We start from the raw sequence: 16,146 nt of genomic DNA, 5'->3' as shown, positions 1-16,146 counted from the left end.
CATCTGAAATAATTGAGTGCTATGAATAAACAAAAAATAAGAGGAAATTAGGAAGCAGCAGATACTTTTTCATGGCACTGTTCACATTTGTGAGCTGATAGTACGTGGAAGAAGAGTGACAGTAAAGTATAACTGATTAAAGAGTAAACGATGAGTGGGAAAGGGAGAGTTTTTTTAATTGGTTTGAATATGAATACAGAGTGCCATGGAGACGGACCCAAAATGAAGTGAGTGGTGATAGAGTACTGCACAGGGAGTCTTTAAAAGATTGTGAAAGCCATGCCAGACGATCAGAGGTGTCTAATTTATTGGTATGAAGCAAGCAGCAATAATGTACAAATCAGAGTTAAGCTACAGATCCCACCAGAAGTAGTAGAGTGTTAACACATATCCACACACTGATGTCATGTAGGCTAATGCCAAGTTTTTTTCTATATGTGATATTCATTCAGAAGTGATCATGTCGGACAGGGCTATGTGTTGTCCTCAAGTTTAACATCAGTATGTAACTTAAATGAAAGCATCTTGAAGATAAGGTGTAGTGAAATAAAGTGAAACCAGCATTATTTTACTTTGAGGGACAGCACAGGAGAAGAGGGAGCAGATCCAGGTTTAAAGGATTACGTGTTTGTTGCTTCATGAAGGAGTATGGACAGAAACTTGGGCCATTTGCTTACCCAGTGTTGTGGTGCAGCTAACCAGGAACAATGAGAGGTATTTTTGTAGTAGCATCATGGATAGCTGCGCTCCAAAAGCTGACAGAACAAGCCGTGTCCCAAAGAATATAATGACAGCAACAAGGTCAAGTATCAAATCCAGGTCCGCAGAGTTCTGATGAAACAGTCCTAGATAAAGGACCACTGGATGAGCTCCAGTGGTTCAGAAATCGGTCAGATTTCCATCCCAAGTAAATGTTTTTATTGTTCAGTGAAAGAGCAGTCTGGCTAGTAATAGGAGTGCCCATAACATGACTGTGAACGCAGCGTGTATGGTGTGACGTACTCTGTTTGTACGGCCTACTAATATAAAAATATCCCCTTCTGACATAAAATTCCCTTTATTTCTCACATCATTTCTCGGTTTCGACTTCCCTCCACAAAACTTTAAAATCGCTGCAGCGCTTGTGAGTCATGTCGGGCAGGTGGCGCGGAGGCGACCGTTGAGGGGCGTGGTCAGAGTTACTGTAAATGGGGGTGCTGCACCGAGTGAATTGTGGAGATTTACGCCGTTAAAAAAACGGTCGCATTTAACACCTTAACCATTTCAAACGGGAACTGTTTTTAGACCGATCTGGCAATAGCTGCCAACAGGTTATTCGTCTTGAGTTCTGCAGCTCACAAGAGTGAGACTGGTATAATGTTGAACTTGATAATATGATTTTAACAATGGGTGTACACGCGGTGCCTGAAGTGGATATATAAAACTGCTGGTACTATTCGTTTAAGATTAGATTATTTCTGGAGGTTGGAGCGCCATAATTACACAACATTTGAACGAATTGGGCCCCCTCGGTGTTTCTAGAGGTAGTATTCGATGGCTAAATAGGGATCGCACAAGGAGAGTCGATAAGGTAAGGGTGAATGGAAGAGTGGCTGTCGAGTTCTATGATACAATTACATTCGAGTGAAGGGTCCCCACTTTAAGCCCTTAGTACACGGCTGTTAAGTCGCTTAGTAGATCGTGTCCGAGTTTCTCGCTTATATGAAAGCATATAAAACAAAAGACGAATTTTATGTTTTTGTGGCCGTCCCTACATCGGTCCGCTGTTGAAGTAAGATGGGAACGGCAAGAATGCCAGTTTTCCGTAGGGCACACACATTTTAGCGCTGTCAATTCACCTAACATGCCCGACTCGCAGACAGTATCTTGGTACCACCTGGGCGGGGCGCCTAAAGAGGAAGGCAGTGTTTTGTGTTTGTGTTGCTGTTCACGTTACTTCTCTTCTCAGGGCAGCCCCCTGAGGCATACGTACTCGTACTGAGAGAATTTAGAGTGGCCAAACAAAGTAAAAATGGAATGGATCTCAAACAAAAAGGAACACGGGTATTATAAAATACCCAACGCGCGTAAAAATAAACTAAACAAACGTCCACAGAGCTAGAATGTGCTGTCTGGAATTCAATTTACGTTTTCCTGACTACTCAGGAGTAAATAAATGCTTAGATGCGTCTTGGCCGCATTGCATTCCCACCTAGTCTCATTTTGCAACGAAAATCGCCCCGACCAGTTTTCAGCCATTGGCAGGGACACGAAATCCACAAGGTGGTCTCTTATATGAATCACCCCCCGCCCCGCTTCTGTTTCAAGTGGGGCGTGGACCACATTCAATCCGTTTAAACCAGTGCCCACATCATGGAGCTGCTTAACAGGGATTAGAATTCATCTCTGTGAAAAAAACTTGTTTTTCTCAACTTTGTATATCAGCACGATGAATCGTGACAGAGAAAAACGAAAATCAAGAAACTTCAAAGCCTTAAAAAAGTAAACGAACGGCAGTACTGCTACGCATGCGCTGTACAGTAAACGCTAGTGGGTAGAGACAAAAATGTCACGTGCTCAAAAATGGAAAAAAAAGTTAATTGAACCAATCAGCCCTCGGAATGGATGCTGGCGCGCCTTTCGGTGACGTCAAATAGTTTTTGTTGCATAACACGAGTTACACGTGAGGTCGTCTTCTCCGGGCCCCGCCCCTCACAACGAGGCCTGCTCCAATGAGCTTCGGAGGAGCTCAGAGTCACGTTGCGCAGAATGTCATCGCTGGAGGTGGCGGGCAGGAAGAGCGAGGCCGACGCTTCTTGTCAGGTACAAGTGAGGGGTGCCGGGGTTCGCAATGTTGCGTGTGCAGCTCGGGGTGCCTAAGGTTTTTTTTTGTGTGTGTAGCTGGTCACAATTCTTCTCTTTGCGCAGGTACCTCTACACAAAGTGGATGTTGCCGTGCGCGTCCTTGTGCTTACGATGAGACTTTGCGCTGTCGGTTTCTTGTTATTTTTTTATGTAAAACTTCAGTGGCTACCGCTTTTAAAATAAAGCGGTGAAGCAGCGTGTATAGTTCTCTCCCAACTAGTTTTAGCTTGGAAGACTAGCAGCCAAAAGCAAGTTGCAGCAGTGCACTAGTGAAGAGGTGAATAACCTCATTTCAAAAAACACAAAAACCCCGTCCCGCTTAGGAGTTGGCTTCTTTTCGGATCTCTTGTTTGGGGGTGACTAGAGGCCTGCTTTTTTAACCCCAATCCCAGCACCACATTGTGGCTGTTGATGGCTCCTTCTCAACGCCTGGCATGGCTGCTATTGACCTCGAGTTCTCAGTCAGATGTGGACCAGGTTTATTTATCCACTTCATTAGCCAGATTGGAAAGGACTTTGGAGGGATTGACTTTGTGTTGATTTGCTTATTCCCCCGTTCTCTCTTTTGCAGGTGTTTCCTATCCCCTTCCGAAATGATTGATAAGATGGGACTGGGCAACGGAAGTTGCTCAGTACTGGCAAGATGATTGCTTCTTTTCTGAATTCTTCACATTGATGAGTCCTCTCCAGTTATTGAGCAGCTTGCTTTGAAATGTCTATGGCCTGCAGCGAGCAGCCTGGTGGGACCATGTGCTGATTCCCCAGTACTCGCCCCCCTTGCATGTAAACAGCCAGCAAGAGGACACGGTGTGTGTGTTTGTGTGTCAGATGATTGAAAGCTGCCACTTGCAAGGCTTGGGACAGAAAGAGGAGGGAGGACCTGCTGTCACCTGCAGCCTAAGCCAGCATTCCGCTCAGGATGCAGATATACACACCCATAAAGGAGATGCCAGCAACAACGAAGGCAGTGGACATGAATCCAGTAGTACTAAGTCAAGCTGTGCCACCAACCACAAGAAGAGGTATGGCCAAGTTTGAAATTGTGTGTGTATGAAGCAGAGAAAACATGGGTTGTATGCCAGCATGTGGCGTTGATAGTCACCTGCTTACACTGAACTGACAAATAAACGTGTGGCAGCTGCCTGTTTTTTTTTAAAAGGCTTTTATCTCAATGGGAATGGGAACACCAAGTTATGGAATATTGGAGTTGTTTTATAATTAGTGCAAATCCTGTTGGCAAGCTCACAGTGCTGTACCTATTTCAAAATATCACACATTTAACCTCAAGTGCACCATTCACTCAACTGGATAACTGGTTGATTCAGTTCAGGTCCCTTGAAGCAGCTAAATCCATTACGGGGTCATTGTGGGCCAGAGCCTAACCCAACAGCGCAGGTCGCCAAGCAGGAAACAACCCTAATAAGGGTGCCATCGAGCCCACTTGTGCTCGCGCTGGAGCCAGTTTAGGGATGTGGCAAGGAAACCCACAGACGTACAGCATGCACACTCGACGTGGAGAGTGACATGGTACAGTAATTCAAAGCACACATGCTGCATCTTTGAAGTCACAGCATTGCTGCCACCTATGGTGTCATCCTCGGTCTGCCTTCCTCAGTCACCAGTAAATCTTCCAGTACATCCTTAGGCACCAGCAGACACAACAAGACTCGCAAACCACACCAGTAGTGAACATGCAGAAAATCAAGTGAAGGTTCTTGGAACCGTGAAGCAGTAGTGCCAACCACTGTGCCACTTTGCCTGCCTTTTGTCAATTGGGGAACCCCCAGGTTTATTCAATACAAGCATCTATAAATGTAACAGACAGTATGCTGTGGTGGCCAAGACCTTGGACCTTAAACACCATTGTTGCCAGTTCAGTTCCCTCTGCTCTTGCCCCTGCCTGTCACTTTGCCTACAGTTTTTACATTTGTTACACCAGTAGGTCAATGGTTGTAATGATTGTTGCCCTTATGTGTCACTTTGAATGAAGGTGTCATCCGGATGCCACTAATGATAAACTTGGAGAACATCATATTTATGATTGCAAGTCAGTATTAAATGTTTTGCTCCATAAACCAAATACACGCAATGGTTTTTAGAACCATGACCATTTCAGATTGGTTTTGTAGTGTCATGGGACACGTTACTGGGGTCCAGTCTATTAAACAAAGTAATATCTTGGAGACATTCGGCCTCACCAGCTGCCTTTAGCATCAGCACATGCTGTTGGTGTTCAGCTTTCAGTTTTGGATCTCGAGTTTCAAGCACTGCAGTTACACAACATTTGAACAAATATGGTGGGGGATTGGGGGTCCTGTTTGAAGAGACTCTATAATGTAATTTTTGATTGCAGAGTGGGGGACCCCCCTGTAGAGTTGAGTGGCGAGGGGAGGTGGGCATCCGTGGTAAGATTACATGACACATAATGTTAAGAACAGTGGAATTTGAAATGGTACCCCACAGCTAAAAAATAGGATGTGTGCTAGTTAGGGTAGAATTGCGAGAGTTCACTGCCAGCTTGCTCCACTGTAGGTTGCCCCTTTTTCTTTGATGGACTACAAAGACTCATTTCCCTAAAACCAAAATGATGCATTGAAGAGCACAACTAAATGTATTCTTCATGTAGCTCTAGTGTTATCCACATATCTGTGACCTTTTTGTATGGTGGAGCTGTTACCTTTCATCACCTCCAGCCTAGACAGTCATGTCCACCTTATATAGCAGAAAAGTGGCTTCTTATGGAAGGTTGGTTGTCTGTATTTTTTTTTTCCCCCATTGTTCTAGTTCTTCTGTCACCTGACAGGGCGCAGTATTCCTGGATAAAGAGTGAAGCTGTATCTAGATATATAAATAGACTTGCTGCATTTTAGGGCTCCATTTATTACATTTGTGCCCCAAAGATTTGTAGAGGCTTCTGTCTTGTATTTCAGTCAGGCAGGTCAGCTTTTTTGTGCTGAGGCTTAACTTTGGTGAGCTCATGTATGAAAATTTGTGGTCACCGTCATATGTCGTATGGATTATCAGCCTGGCTTGGCTGCACTAAATCTGCTCAACACTCGTGTGGCCATAAGATATAGAAGGAGAGCTTTGAAGGATTAGATCATTTGGTGCATTTTATTGGCTTCTTTGCTAACTCTGTGCTTTTCACCTCCATTCCCTCTGGAAGAGATCAGTCACACAAGCAGATGCTGGAAACTGTCCAGGAGATGAAGAAGAGGATTCCCCCAGATAAGAAAAGTCGCAGCAAAACCAGTACTCTTGAGGCTCTCCACTATGCTCTGCGCTGTGTCAAGCAAGTTCAAGGTGGGTGTGTGCTTGGCCTGGAGGGGCAGTCCATCAGACTCTCTCAGGGCAGTTGGCATGGACTTGGGTTTGTCAGATCCTTGCTGTTTCTTGTATGCATATTTTACCTGACTTTTACATCCTTAGCCAACAGCAAACATTATGAGCAGCTGATAAGTGAGAAGCTACCGGCCCAAGTGGTGGCTTCCCTTCACACCATTGAGGATTTGGAGACCATCGCTTCAGAGCACACTCTTGAGAACACAGTGAGTTATAGATCGCCTTTCATGACGTCAGTCATACTTACAGAAGAGAGCCGTCCTGTGTTGGGCTCATGCATCTGCCATCCTCTGTTTTTTTTGTTTTTTTTTAATTTCAAGGATACATTTGTGGTGGTCACCTCCCTGACGACGGGCAAAGTCGTCTATATCTCTGAGCAGGCTACTTCCCTGCTTGGCTGCAAGTTAAAGTTCCTGCAGTCAGCCAGATTTTTGGAGCTGCTCTTTCTTCATGATGTGAACGTTTTTTACTCGTACACCTCTCAGCTTGATCTGCCCACATGGAGCAGTGGATCTGACAATGGTCAGTAAGCAGGCCGATATATCATATTTTCTATTTTTCAGAAGTATTCATGATCTTTTTTTTTCTGTTCTCCCACCTTTTAGCCACTGCACTATTTCAGAGCTCCAAGGTAAAGTCATTCTTCTGCAGAATCAGGTCAGTAGATGTGCTGTCTACCTCCATAAAGGTGTCTTTATCCTGTGTTCATGTATTTGTTAATTTTGTTAATTTTGGCTGTTTTTCACAGGGCTGGCAGGGATTGGGATGGTGACATCCGCTACAGCCCCTTCAGGATGATTCCTTATCTGCTAAAGATCTCCCTGCCAGATGAACCTGAGGGACATCTTTGCTGCCTCTTGCTAGCTGAGAAGATACTCTCTGGTTATGAAGGTATGGTGTTTTGAGCTGCTGGGACGGTGAATTAAGCTAATCTGCAAGGCTGGCCACTTTCACATACAGGTGCCGGTCATAACATTAGAATATCATGACAAAGTTGATTTATTTTAGTAATTCCATTTAAAAAATGAAACTTGTATGTTAGATTCATTCTTTACACACAGACTGATGTATCTGAAATGTTTACTTCTTTTAATTTTGATGATTATAACTGACAACTGATGAAAGTCCCAAATTCAGTATCTCAGAAAATTAGAATATCAATTAAGACCAATGCAAAAAAAGGATTTTTAGAAATGTTGGCCAACTGAAAGGTATGAACATGAAAAATATGAGCATGTACAGCACTCAATATTTAGTTGGGGCTCCTTTGGCCTGGATTACTGCAGCAATGCAGCGTGGCATGGAGTCGATCAGTCTGTGGCACTGCTCAGGTGTTATGAGAGCCCATGTTGCTCTGATAGTGGCCTTCAGCTCTTCTGAATTGTTTGGTCTGGCGTGTTGCATCTTCCTCTTCACAATACGCCATAGATTTTCTATGGGGTTAAGGTCAGGTGAGTTTGCTGGCCAATCAAGAACAGGGATACCATGGTCCTTAAAGCAGGTACTGGTCACTTTGGCACTGTGTGCAGGTGCCAGGTCCTGTTGGAAAATGAAATCTGCATCTCCATAAAGTTCATCAGCAGCAGGAAGCATGAAGTGCTCTAAAACTTCCTGGTAGATGTGCTGCTTTGACCTTGGACCTCAGAAAACACAATGGACCAACACCAGCAGATGACATGGCACCCCAAACCATCACTGACTGTGGAAACTTTACACTGGACCTCAAGCAATGTGGATTCTGTGCCTCTCCTCTCTTCCTCCAGACTCTGGGACCTTGATTTCCAAAGGAAATGCAAAATTTACTTTCATCAGAGAACATAACTTTGGACCACTCAGCAGCAGTCCAGTCGAGATGCTTCTCACGCTGTCTCTTGTTCAAGAGTGGCTTGACACAAGGAATATGACAGCTGAAACCCATGTTTTGCATACGTCTGTGCGTGGTGGTTCTTGAAGCACTGACTCCAGCTGCAGTCCACTCTTTGTGAATCTCCCCCACAGTTTTGAATGGGTTTTGTTTCACAATCCTCTCCAGGGTGCGGTTATCCCTATTGCTTGTACACTTTTTTTCTACCACATCTTGGCCTTCCCTTCGCCTCTCTATTAATGTGCTTGGACACAGAGCTCTGTGAACATCCAGCCTCTTTAGCAATGACCTTTTGTGTCTTGCCCTCCTTGTGCAAGGTGTCAATGGTCGTCTTTTGGACAACTGTCAAGTCAGCAGTCTTCCCCATGATTGTGTAGCCTACAGAACTAGACTGAGAGACCATTTAAAGGCTTTTGCAGGTGTTTTGAGTTAATTAGCTGATTAGATTGTGGCACCAGGTGTCTTCAATATTGAACCTTTTCACAATATTCTAATTTTCTGAGATACTGAATTTATGACTTTCATTAGTTGTCAGTTATACTCCTCAAACTTAAAAGAAATAAACATTTGAAATACATCAGTCTGTGTGTAATGAATGATCTAATATACAAGTGAAATAAATCAACTTTGTCATGATAGTCTAATTTTATGACCGGCACCTGTAGCTAGCTGGCAGTCCCCATTCCTGTTTTCATCCTCTAAAAAGTGGTATATGTTTACTGTAGCTCCAAGAATTCCTACTGACAAGAGGATTTTCACTACCACACATTCACCGAGCTGCATGTTTCAAGAAGTTGATGAAAGGTAAGTGGAAACTATGGTGGAAAGCATATACGCCATATTGAGTGTCAGAAAATGTTTATTGGAAACTCTGCCTTGTTTCAGAGCTGTTCCACTGTTGGGGTACCTTCCTCAGGATCTAATTGGAACCTCCATTCTCTCCTACTTGCATCCCGACGACAGACCACTAATGTTATCTGTTCATCGCAAGGGTAGCATTTTTAAAATTGCGTCTCTTCTCCCATTCCTAACTCTGTCCTGTTTATTAGCCATCTACCTGACGTTCTTATGTCAAGACTCTTGCCACATATTTACTAGGAATCTTTCACTTTTCTAAGAGTTGCGTTTTACTTCACTGCCACACCTTCTCTTGTTTAGTTTTTCTGCTCTGTTGTTTCCTTTTTTGCTCAGCCCCATCCATTTTCTGGGGCATTGACTTTAAATGATCTGTTCTGTGTCTTATGTTCCTTCTGTCATTTGGTTACCAGTTTTGCAGTTTGCTGGACAGCCTCCCTTTGACCACTCGCCAATCAGGTTCCGTACCCAGAATGGGGACTTCATTTCCCTGGACACGAGCTGGTCGAGTTTTGTAAATCCCTGGAGCCGCAAGGTGGCCTTCATCATTGGACGACACAAAGTCAGAGCGTGAGTAGCACCCAAAGAAAACCTTTGCCCTCTGTGATTCTGGATGTTTTGACATGGTTTTCTGCTTACATCTGCAGTGGACCTCTGAATGAGGACGTTTTCGCCAGTCTGGGCAAAGAGCATGTTCCCAGAGCTGATGGAGATCTCTGGGAGCTTCAGAGCCAGATCCACAAACTTTTGATGCAAGTAGGTGTCCTGCGTGAGCAAACGCAAGTCCGTAATGATATCCTTCAGCTCCAGATTTAAGTTCATGGATGCTCGTACCTGTGTGGTCATTTGGTATTTCTGCCGTCTCTGGCTAGATTTAGAAGCATTCCTGTCCTTTTAGGCTTGATTAACCCTGCCCCTGCTGGAGCTGATTTTCTGATTCATGTCAAGGACCAGTTCCTTCTGTATACATTGATGCTATTTCTCTGGCAGTGTCCAATCAGTTCCTTTCACTTTATCTTCCTGGATCTATCAAACACATTTGATTAGAGTGCCTTAGTGTTGGTGTGTATTTCAGTGTCCTGGGTCATCCACAAGTTCTTTTGCTGCATTTTCTCTCTTTGCAGCCAGTACACAACAATGGTTCAAGTGGCTATGGCAGCTTGGGCAGTAATGGGTCCCATGAACATTATGTGACTTCGTCAAGTGACAGTAATGGCAACCCTTGGGACGAGACATCTCGAGAGCAGGTACTGGGAGTGTGGGGGTGTTTCATTTGCTCCTAGGTAAAAGAAAACAGAACATTTATGTTACCATAGCCTTCTCTTTTGGAAGTGGACCTTTGCGTCAATGAGACTGTGTTCAGAGTAAGATGAACTGTAAAGTGCAGGAGTTGTAAGATGCTGGAGATGGCTGGCTAGGAATTTCCTTCAGTGTACTAGTGGAAGCAAGGCGGATGCATGATTTACATTCTTGTTTACCTCTGTTAATTCCTGGCGTAATGCGTTGCTTTTTATGTTGACTGAGTACCACTCTATTTCAGACCTCCAGGAAGAAGAAATTAATGTCTTCTCGAGACCTACATTTGTGTGCCGACTCTGCAAATATAAATCGGGGTTCTGACAACCGTAAGTGTAAATCACCGTTCTGAGCAGGTTTTCATAATTGGTTTATGCTCAACTTATTGTAATTTATTTGAAATTTTCAGCTAACACCAGGGTATATGCAACTGACGTCTTTGGAAATGGCCAGGACAGAGATCTTTTACCCTCATCTCAGGAAGTTCCAATGAAGCAGCAGCAGCAGAAGCACGTACCATCCTACCAGCAGATAAACTGTGTGGACAGCATCATTAGGTGAAGCCCGCAAGTAGATGATTCCTTAAAACTGAATTAGAGGTGTAGTTTATAGTGAAGAGGTTAACAAGAAGATGATGCGTGGACGGCTAGAGTGGCAAGACAGCCTGTCAGGCAGGCCGATTTGCCCTCTGTCCAGTTCACCGAGCATGGTCTACTTTACGCATAGCTGCCCCTCTTCTGTGTTACTTGTACTCCTTTTCAGTTATTAATGTTTGTAAATGTTTTGCCTCAGTGTAGTTAGTAGCAGATGCTTGTCGTTACTGATGCATCATTTCAAGGATTAACATGTGGAATGTCGCAGATTACCTGACCTCATTCAGTTTAGGACTCTACAGCCCTGTTCACTTGCAGGCTTTTACGGGATGTCATGTGTAAAAGGAAACGAAAGTGACAGCTAAAGGAATGTGTTCTCCTCCTGTGTTCCTGTAGGTATCTAGAGAGCTGCAGTCTTCCCACTCTGAAGAGGAAGTGCGAGTCTTCATCTTTAGCAACATCCTCTTCCTCTGAAGAGGACAATCCTGCAGAAGTGAGACAACAGGAGGTGCAGAGCTCAGAAAGTATGTGAATCTGAGGCAAGGCGGAGGGAGGCGTGGTTGTTTACTTGTTGGGCTTCCTCAGGAGCTGCTGCTTGCAGTCCCTCTGAATTAATGACCCATGCGGGTATCCCACTATGAAGCAATCCCCTGGATTGTCCACCTCTCAAGTGAGAAACCTCTCAAGTCTAAAAAAAAAACGCATTTTCCTTGTCCTCAGGTGTGGTACTGCTGCCATCTGTAGTGCCAGATAGCCAGGTTTCAGTGGGCTCTGAAAGGACAACTGATGCTCAGACAACGGCTGCAGTGGTGGGAGCCCCGCTAACTGACCTCACTGTATCCACCAAGGCAATGAGCATGGTGTCTGTCACTAGCCAATGCAGTTTCAGCAGTACTATTGTCCATGTTCCACAGCCCGAGTCTGGTAGGTTCCTTCCCATCTTTTGGCACCCATTTTAATTAAGATGGTGACATGAATGATGTGTTTTTGACTCTTTCAGAAGCAGCAGCCCTGGAAGATGCTGCTGTGAGCAACGAGCAGCTTGACATGACCGCCAAGCCATCCCATGCTATCCCGATTTTGACCTCGCCACCTGAAGAATTCCGTAAGGTGGGCTTGACTAAGGAAGTTCTTTCAGCCCATACTCAGAAAGAAGAACAGGACTATGTGGACCGTTTTCAACATCGCATTATGTTGAGCCCGTATAGCTCATATTTGCAACATGGAGATAGCAGCAGGGCATGTTCACAACACCCGGGTAGGCTTTTTAACTGATTGATTCTCCAGATGTATTTGGCACTGAGGATGGATGGATGTGTCTGGTTATAGTATCAATACTACGGTCCGTGAGAGGCTGGATCTGGCAAACTTTGGAAGCTTGACATGTTGCTGTCTCTTTTGCAGGTGACTACTCTTCACTTCCTACCAGCACTTTTGGATGGTGGAAGGGCAAAGCCAACAAGTTGAAACAAAAGTGTCCCAAAGATCAGGTGTCCTCTGATAGCATTCACCCTTTGCCCAGTGGCACTCACCATTGCACCTCTACAACTCCTGCTCTCCACCATTCTTGGCTGTCCTCCCATTCTTCCCATACCAGTTCCTCAGTCATGGGTTTTTCTCCTCCCTTAGTTCAGCCCATCCATGCCACCTGTTCCATGCAGCCACAAGTTGTACCCACTCCTGTTGGCCCTGGAATGCCCTCGGTTAACCTGACTATCCCAACCTCCAGTGCTCCAACAGGGGGAGTTCCTTGCAATCTGCCGACATATTCTGTTCCCTGTGCCACTCCAGTAATGGCAATGATTTACCCTTACTATACAGTATATCCTCCGGCAGTTAATGCAGCTGCACCCTTACCCACCCCACCCTTCTACCCTACTGTGCCCATGTCTCAGCCAGTATTGTTTTCTCCTTCATTTCAAGGCACCTTGCCCTCCTGCCCCATTGTTCAGGCACAGCCAACCACCAAGGCTGTGCCTCAGTGTCATTCCCCTTCACATCTCTCTGCTCCTGGCTCCCCTGTTACCTGCCCTGTACCTTCTGAGGCGCCCCCACCATTGTTCTCAAATTCACGATGTAGCTCACCACTACAGCTCAACCTTCTCCAAGAGGAGCTTCCAAAGCCAGTTGAGCAGTCACCTGAGGAAACTAAATCTGTAAGTGAATTCAGGGTTATACCTGCCTATAGGGTCTAATGTCTCATGTCAATAATGTGTTCATCATTAAACTGGGCATGTGTTTCCAGGGTGAAGCTGGGATTGCATCTGACAACCATGACAATTTGTCTTCATCTAGTGAGTTACTTGACCTGCTGCTTCATGAGGATGCCCAATCGGGGACGGGATCTAATGCATCAGGCAGTAGGTCAGGGGACTCTTTGGGATCGGGCTCCAATGGCACTTCTGCCAGCCACACAGGTCTGTTTGCAGTATCTCACCTTGTTTAAGAGGTGACAGTGTGTTTGGCGCGCTGCAGTACCTTGATGTTTGTGTGGGAAGTGTGTTTTGTTATCCATTTGTTCCTGAAACTGACCCAAGAGTGCTAGCTAGCATTATCTAAATTAGACCCAGACGTCTATGTTTTATATGTGCAGGAAGCAATCACACCATAAACACCAGCAAAGACTCCTCAGTAACCTCACACAAAGGCCAGAAACGTTTGGAATCCAAGGAGGTGAAAGAGTTTGCTGTCTGCAGTAGGAGCACCGTGTGGAAGGTGTCTGAAGAAGCACTTATGACCTATCAGATCCCAACCCGGTATGTGCAGAGAGAGTCGAGTATTCTGTAATTGAATGCTGCTGTCCATGTACTTAACGGCGGTGGTTTTCATTTGGCTGTGAAAGGGACAAAGCTCAGGTGTTGAAAGAAGACTTGGACAAGTTGTTAACCTTGCAGCCTTCACAGCCATGGTTCAGCGAGGCCCAGAAAGAGGAGCTTGCAGAAGTGCATCCCTGGATTCGCAGCCACGCCGTGCCACAGCAGATAAACACCCAGGTAGAGAAGACTGGCTTATATGGGGTTGTTGTGTATGTGTATGGTGGGCAGTCGCCCAAAGTGTGGTCATTTGTATTTCTCCTTAATGTGAAAAATGTGTGTTTTGTTTTTTTGCAGGGCTGTGTGAACTGTGGCACGAGTACAGAGGGGAGTTCTTGTCCTGATCAGCAGAACAGTCTGAGCGGGGACATGGGGGAGTCTGAGGACAGATCTCTGGGTTCTGGGAAAACGGCCGTTATTTAAGGGGGGCTTTTTTATTATTGGGTTTTACAAAAAGTAATGGGGTTTGTTTTTTTTATATTAGACCTCTGTGACTGTGGCACCTGTTTTCTAAGGAAAGCATTTATTTGTTAGACTTTTAATTTATCAGATTGTGTACGAGTGTGTCTTCTCACTTCCTGTATGTGTATATGGTCATGTGCATCTGTGGAGATGTTGTGCTTGTCGTAGGACTTCACATGCACAAGTAGTACCCCTCAATCGGACCGACCGACCACCCAGACTCTTTGCCATTCGGAAGGCTGGCCTTGGGTTCTGGCAGCTCTGCAAAGAAAGTATGAGGATAATATGGGGCAGCCTCCTCGAGGGTCTGCATGGAGCTTCAGCATCACTGAAGCAGTACGGTGATTTGGGGGGATTTTGTTTTTTTTTTTTTCCTGTTTCATGTGTAGTTTTCTGTTTTAGCCTGTAAATGCTACCTACTCTTGTCTATCCTGAATTCTGCTTATTCTTTATTCAAAATGCTGTTTTACTTTTTTAAATTCTAAAATCCATTGAGGCTACCAAAAAAAAAATATATATATATATATATATAAACACTTGTTTTATAAACTTGTAACATTGTGACAGAAAATACAGAGGCGATGATGTGGTAGGGAGGAGGGGATTGATTTTTCAGTTGTATTTTGGTTTTGGGAGGAGACTTTTATGAAATATAAGTGAAAATAAACACTAAGAGTCCCGATGTTTTGTTACCTTGAAAGTCAGATGGCAAGCATTTATGCAGTTGTGTTCCTTTGCTGAAGATGGTGGGCTGACCGGTCAAAGGCAGCAGGTGTATACCGAATCAGAGAGTAAACTGGAGGACAGCGGCATTGCATTCTTTTGTTATTCTCTCCATCTTTTTTCTTTTTTTTTTTCTTCACCCACATGTATTGTTGCTTTAAATTAAGTCTCCTTTTATTAAAAAAAACAAGTTACTAGGACTTTGAACTGCAGTATCCCAATGGAGCCAACAGCAGCTAGGCTGCAGTCCAAAGAAATGCCACTAGAGGGCATATGGTAACCATGATGGCAAGGATCTGCTCGCCATGCTACACCACCCTCTGAGCTTCACCTGGCATTAAGGTCACTTATGATGCTATGGTGCCTGCCTGAGGTCTTTTTGTAGAAGTAGATGGTGACTCAGAGGAGCCCAGTAGGGGACCAGTCTGTTAAAAGAGGGTTTCTAGTTAATATACGAGAGTAGATAATGGGAGAGAGGATAGCGTCGTCTGTGCTGTTTTTTTGTACCTGATCGTACCTGCCCGTTTGCTGTGACATCACGAATTTGGAGTGTTTCTTTGACTTTGCCATAGGTGGTCTGTTTTGACGCAGACCTCTCTGGGCTAAGCCGTTTCTCATTCTTGTCCAGACGGCCCCATTTGAAACCTGTGCTGCCGCTCCTCTTTTCCATCTGTTTCTTTGGGATCAGCCCTGGCCTCTTCGCTTCAAAGCAATTTGTCAGTAAGACGGTTTGACTCATTTTCCGTAAAGAGTCATGTGTAGCAGTCTGTAATTTAAAAGGATGATAAGTGTCTGCTTTTAAGCAATGACGAGTCACTCCCTGTATGAAAGTTTTCAAATTTGTGCCTGTCGGTCCCATTTCCTGGGGGAAATCTAAAAAAGGCCTGTGCTTGATGTGTCACTGCGGCCTTGTAAATATTGATGTTGTTAAGCAGGAGTCATGTGTTTGAAAGTTCAGGTAAGGGTGCCCGATAGCCATTGAGACTTCTTGTTCTTACTCCTGTACCTCTTGTCCCGAAATTTTGTTTTGTTCATTGATAAACTGGTCCCTCTGGATGAGAGACCATCTTCCCACACCATGCATTAGAATATCTTTGCAGGCTGGCATTATGCCACCCACTCCCCCGATGACATTGCCAGAGTCATTATGCCATGCCCGGTTGGAGGGGCAGAGAGCTTCTGCAAGTGCTGTGGTGGCTGTATAGTAAGCCTTAACTGCGGCCCCTAAAATGTTGGCCTTACCTTGTTCTACATGTTTTAATAGTCTTCATGCAAACTTGACTAGGGTGAGCAGTGAATAATGAACGATATGTGATTCCCTCCGCAGGCGGAGGAAAGGTCAGAAGGCCAGGCA

At 44.8% G+C, this 16,146-nt stretch overlaps 1 protein-coding gene across 1 annotated transcript; it reads left to right on the top strand.

The window, feature by feature from the left end:
• The first annotated feature begins 2,713 nt into the window (after nt 1-2,713).
• per3 (period circadian clock 3) lies at nt 2,714-14,581 on the top strand. The gene is made up of 22 exons (XM_039756228.1): nt 2,714-2,802; nt 3,416-3,866; nt 6,011-6,147; nt 6,274-6,392; nt 6,507-6,708; nt 6,792-6,843; nt 6,935-7,077; nt 8,776-8,854; nt 8,936-9,042; nt 9,319-9,475; nt 9,553-9,661; nt 10,030-10,152; nt 10,446-10,530; nt 10,611-10,758; nt 11,191-11,318; nt 11,515-11,718; nt 11,795-12,052; nt 12,199-12,950; nt 13,040-13,211; nt 13,388-13,550; nt 13,637-13,787; nt 13,905-14,581. The coding sequence occupies exons 2-22, from the start codon at nt 3,673-3,675 to the stop codon at nt 14,028-14,030; spliced, it is 3,609 nt and encodes a 1,202-aa protein (XP_039612162.1). The 5' UTR covers nt 2,714-2,802; nt 3,416-3,672; the 3' UTR covers nt 14,031-14,581.
• Nucleotides 14,582-16,146: the final 1,565 nt, after the last annotated feature.

The sequence above is a fragment of the Polypterus senegalus genome, chromosome 6 (genome assembly GCF_016835505.1).
Source record: "Polypterus senegalus isolate Bchr_013 chromosome 6, ASM1683550v1, whole genome shotgun sequence".
In the NCBI taxonomy this organism is placed as follows: domain Eukaryota; kingdom Metazoa; phylum Chordata; class Cladistia; order Polypteriformes; family Polypteridae; genus Polypterus; species Polypterus senegalus.
Note: the sequence above shows the minus strand (reverse complement) of the source record. Positions and strands in the feature narration are given on the sequence as shown.

Excerpts from the sequence above, each read along its gene's own strand:
- per3 (XM_039756228.1), top strand. The coding sequence starts at position 3,673 with ATGATTGAAAGCTGCCACTTGCAAGGCTTGGGACAGAAAGAGGAGGGA. Across the intron at positions 10,153-10,445 it reads ACGAGACATCTCGAGAGCAG|ACCTCCAGGAAGAAGAAATT; the intron begins GTACTGGGAGTG and ends ACTCTATTTCAG. Across the intron at positions 10,759-11,190 it reads TGTGTGGACAGCATCATTAG|GTATCTAGAGAGCTGCAGTC; the intron begins GTGAAGCCCGCA and ends GTGTTCCTGTAG.